We start from the raw sequence: 3,791 nt of genomic DNA on the forward strand, positions 1-3,791 counted from the left end.
CAGGAGTAACTGCTGAGCTTGTGAGAGAGTGTGGCTTTGTCCAGCTCTTTACTCACCAGTCTGGTTGGGTTTGGGGATCTAAATGAAACTTATAGAAATATAAACTGGCAGAAATGAAAAGAAGCCCCTAGAATCGTCTAGAATCCATTAACTGGATCCCCTCTTGCTGCTCAGAGCCCAGAGGGAGGCTGTGATCTGATTAAGCTCTGGGCCCACTTAAGTAAAGCAGCGACAGCCCAGAAAGCAGCTCCTGTGCTTGAGCCGCACAGAAGGATTCAAAGTTGCCGAATACTTTACTCTGAGATCCGTGAATAGAAGATAACGATACAGGCTTTTCTATCTAATAATGCTGGATTTAAGAGAAGCATGAACCATTTTAAGCATCTAAGAGGGTTCTTGAAGCACAGGAGTTGGTGGGCAACCCTCTGAGTACAGGTAAGAACCTTTGCAGCATCCAGCTAAGCAGGTCAGTGAGCAAGAACTTGCAGCCCTTCCGGTCCCCTGACAGCTGGCAGCAGCGACCTCACCAGGAGCCAAAGCATCCCTCAGTTGTGAGATCTGACAGAATGAGGTGTGCTGGGGAAGCCACTAGCTGGAACTTGGCCTTTCCTGACTGCCCCTGCATTTTCCAGCCAGCCCCAGACCACTGAGGGAACAATGGCTGAGAAAGGCGACTGCATTGCCAGTGTCTACGGGTATGACCTTGGTGGGCGCTTCATTGACTTCCAACCCCTAGGCTTTGGGGTCAACGGGCTGGTGCTGTCAGCTACAGACAGCAGGGCTTGCCGGAAGGTAGCTGTGAAGAAGATCGTTCTGAGCGATGCCCGAAGCATGAAGCACGCGCTCCGAGAGATCAAAATCATCCGGCGCCTGGACCACGACAACATCGTCAAAGTGTACGAGGTACTGGGACCCAAGGGTAGTGATCTGCAGGGCGAGCTCTTCAAGTTCAGCGTGGCCTATATTGTCCAAGAGTACATGGAGACTGACCTGGCATGCTTGCTAGAACAGGGCACGCTGACCGAGGAGCACGCCAAGCTGTTCATGTACCAGCTACTCCGTGGGCTCAAGTACATCCACTCCGCCAACGTGTTGCACAGGGACCTGAAGCCCGCCAACATCTTCATCAGCACGGAGGACCTTGTGCTGAAGATTGGGGATTTCGGGTTGGCAAGAATCGTGGATCAGCACTACTCACACAAGGTATGTTTGCCTGGCAAGGCTGTGGCTAGTGAACTGTAAGATCCTCAAGGGTAAACACACGGTGTTCCCGAGGGTTTATCTTTCCCCACCGTGGTCAGCAGACTGCTATGAGTGTTAGCGGAGGCAGAAAGCTGCAGAAAGATCCATGGCCTGAGACGTTGTTGGGGGTGGAGGCATCTAGTTCTTAGTCATGGCTCTGCCACTTGACTGTGGCTGATAACTCTGGGCTGTTCATTGGAAGGTCAGATTAAACAATGTCAGAAGCTTCTTTTAGCCCTGAGCTCTGTGTGGTTGGTGAAGTTTTCTTTTGCACCCGCTGATCCCAGGAGTCTGCATCATCCTCTCATTGCTCAGGAGACCCTAGAAGACTCTCCACAGTGGGAACACTATGCTCTGGTTTGTCTCCCCTGCTCCCCTCACCAGGGCTGGTGCATTCTGGGTTCCTTTCCATCAGTCAGTGAAGAGTAAGCTAATGCACCCTGCACGTCAGCTAATGACTCTGCCCTCTTGGGTCCTATGACGCCCTTCCCCTCAGTGTGCTAGGGAAGCCATGCTTCAGGTTAGTTCTGTTCAAATTCCCCATGTGCGTCGCCGAATCATCCCAACGGCACCGATAGAGACACATGTATTTTCAAGGCCTAGCCCTCCTTCCTCCTGACCTGCTGTATCTTTGGAACAGCAAGTTCTCTGCCCTCTTCCTTCTTCTGCCCGACATGCTACCTTTGCACGGTGTCTGATTGCCTCCATGTGAACAAATTAACCAGGCACCCTGCAATACAGCCAGTCTACAAACAAAATCTCTATACCTTGGTATTTTTTATTAGAATAGAATATCCCATAGGAAGCAGGAGTACCATGAAATGTTAATAGCCAAGGGTGAGAGTGGGCCAGGGAATATGAGAGTGACTCTGACCTTGATCACGGCTCGGCTCTCTCTCCAGGGCCTTCCTGTTTCTTTCAATGTGCAGAGGGAAGACATAACAGGCAGGGAGCCACAAGTCCCTGATCACCCTCAGTGAGGCTAATCACAATAGCCTCTCTGACTCTGGTTTCTCAGTACCACAAATTACTGTGCTGCCTTAACCATGTGCTTACCCTCAGCTCCCGGCTCCCACTCCTACAGCCGAGTCATCTGTCAAGATTGACAGCCGAGTCTATAGGGAAAAAGCCATGGCAAAAAAAAAAAAAAAAAAAAAAAAAACAGACACCCCCCCCCCTTCTCTGTCTTCCTTTCTAAGGAGCTATGATGTCAAGTCATTGAACCAATGGTTTTTAACCCCAATTGGTTCTTACTTGGCAAAAAAGATCCAGAGAATCTACAACATTTCTATTTGGAATACGCAAAAACCTTCTCAAACGTTCTTTTCTTCTTTATGAGTTACTTTTAATTTCATGTGCATTGGTGTTTTGCTTGCATAAATCAGATCCCCCTGGAACTGGAGTTACAGACAGTTGTGAGCTGCCAAATGAGTCCTGGGAATTGAACCCAGGTCCCCTGGAAAAGCAGCCAGAGCAGTGCACTTAACCACTAAGCCACCTCTCCAACCCCCACAAAAACATTCTCTTTTTTTAAATTTTATTTTTATTTCATGTGTATGAGTGTTTGCCTGCCTGGTCTGTGCACCATGTGTGTGTACCCAGTGCCAGAGGAGATGGGAAGGGGGCTTCGGATGCCCTGGAGCTGGGGCTAGGGCTAGCTAACAGGTAGTTGTGAACTGCCGTGTGGTGCTGGGAATCAGACTCAGGTCCTCTGAAAGAATAGCAAGTGCTTCTCCAGCTCCCACAACCCTCTTAACTGTAGTAAACCAGTACTCTGGAGAACTACCATCTGGTGAGGCAGTCACAGGGAGGAAGCTTAGAGATGTATTGTAGCCTACAGTGCAGACGGGAAGATGGCCCCATGTGGTGAAGATTGGCCACAGGAGCAGTTTTGTTTGAAACAGGTCCAGCTCTGTAGCCCAGGCTGGCCTGAAACTCCATTACGCTTGGGCCTCCTTAGTGTTGGGATTGCCGTCCTGTGCCACCTGTCCCAACTGATGAAACAAGTCTGACAACACGGCACGGTATGAACAACCCCACAGAGCAGGGAGTTGAGGAGATGGACTCTGTTGATGGCACTAAGTTGGACAAGCATCACTCACCCCTGGAACCTCAGGTTCCCCTCAGGTGACAGAGCTGTCACTCTATCTGCTTCTCTGGCTCGTAGATAAGAATCAAAGTTAACTGTGAATGTAGAATTCCTTTGAAAGTGGTTTAAAACTACATCACTGAGCACCCGGGGGGGGGGGGGGGGGGGGGGGGGGGGGGGGGGGGGGGGGGGGGGGGGGGGGGGGGGGGGGGGGGCGGGGGCGGGGGCTGGGGCTGGAAAGGGATAAGGCTTCCGTGACTCTGCTCGTCCTCTAGACCCTGTTCCTGTCACTCCTCTTAGCCCACTAAGCTCTTTCATTTTCCCCCATGCAAAGGAATTCACTTGTTCGCATTCCATCTCTTTGGACTCTCTTTAAATTGAGAGAGAGAGGGAAAGGGGGAGAGAAGGAGGGGGGGAGAGGGAGAGAGAGAGAGAGGGAGGGAGGGAGGGAGGGAGGGAG

The 3,791-nt window shown here is 51.0% G+C and overlaps 1 protein-coding gene across 2 annotated transcripts in view; it reads left to right on the top strand.

The window, feature by feature from the left end:
- The first annotated feature begins 657 nt into the window (after positions 1-657).
- The window catches only part of Mapk4 (mitogen-activated protein kinase 4), a 47,312-nt gene continuing 44,178 nt past the window's right edge, over positions 658-3,791 (top strand). For both annotated transcript variants that reach the window (XM_028776753.1, XM_028776754.1), the window contains exon 1: positions 658-1,203. In XM_028776753.1, coding sequence (XP_028632586.1) covers positions 658-1,203 — 546 coding nt within the window. The remainder of the gene's footprint in view (positions 1,204-3,791) is intronic.

This window comes from Grammomys surdaster, unplaced genomic scaffold, assembly GCF_004785775.1.
Source record: "Grammomys surdaster isolate TR1022 unplaced genomic scaffold, NIH_TR_1.0 272, whole genome shotgun sequence".
In the NCBI taxonomy this organism is placed as follows: domain Eukaryota; kingdom Metazoa; phylum Chordata; class Mammalia; order Rodentia; family Muridae; genus Grammomys; species Grammomys surdaster.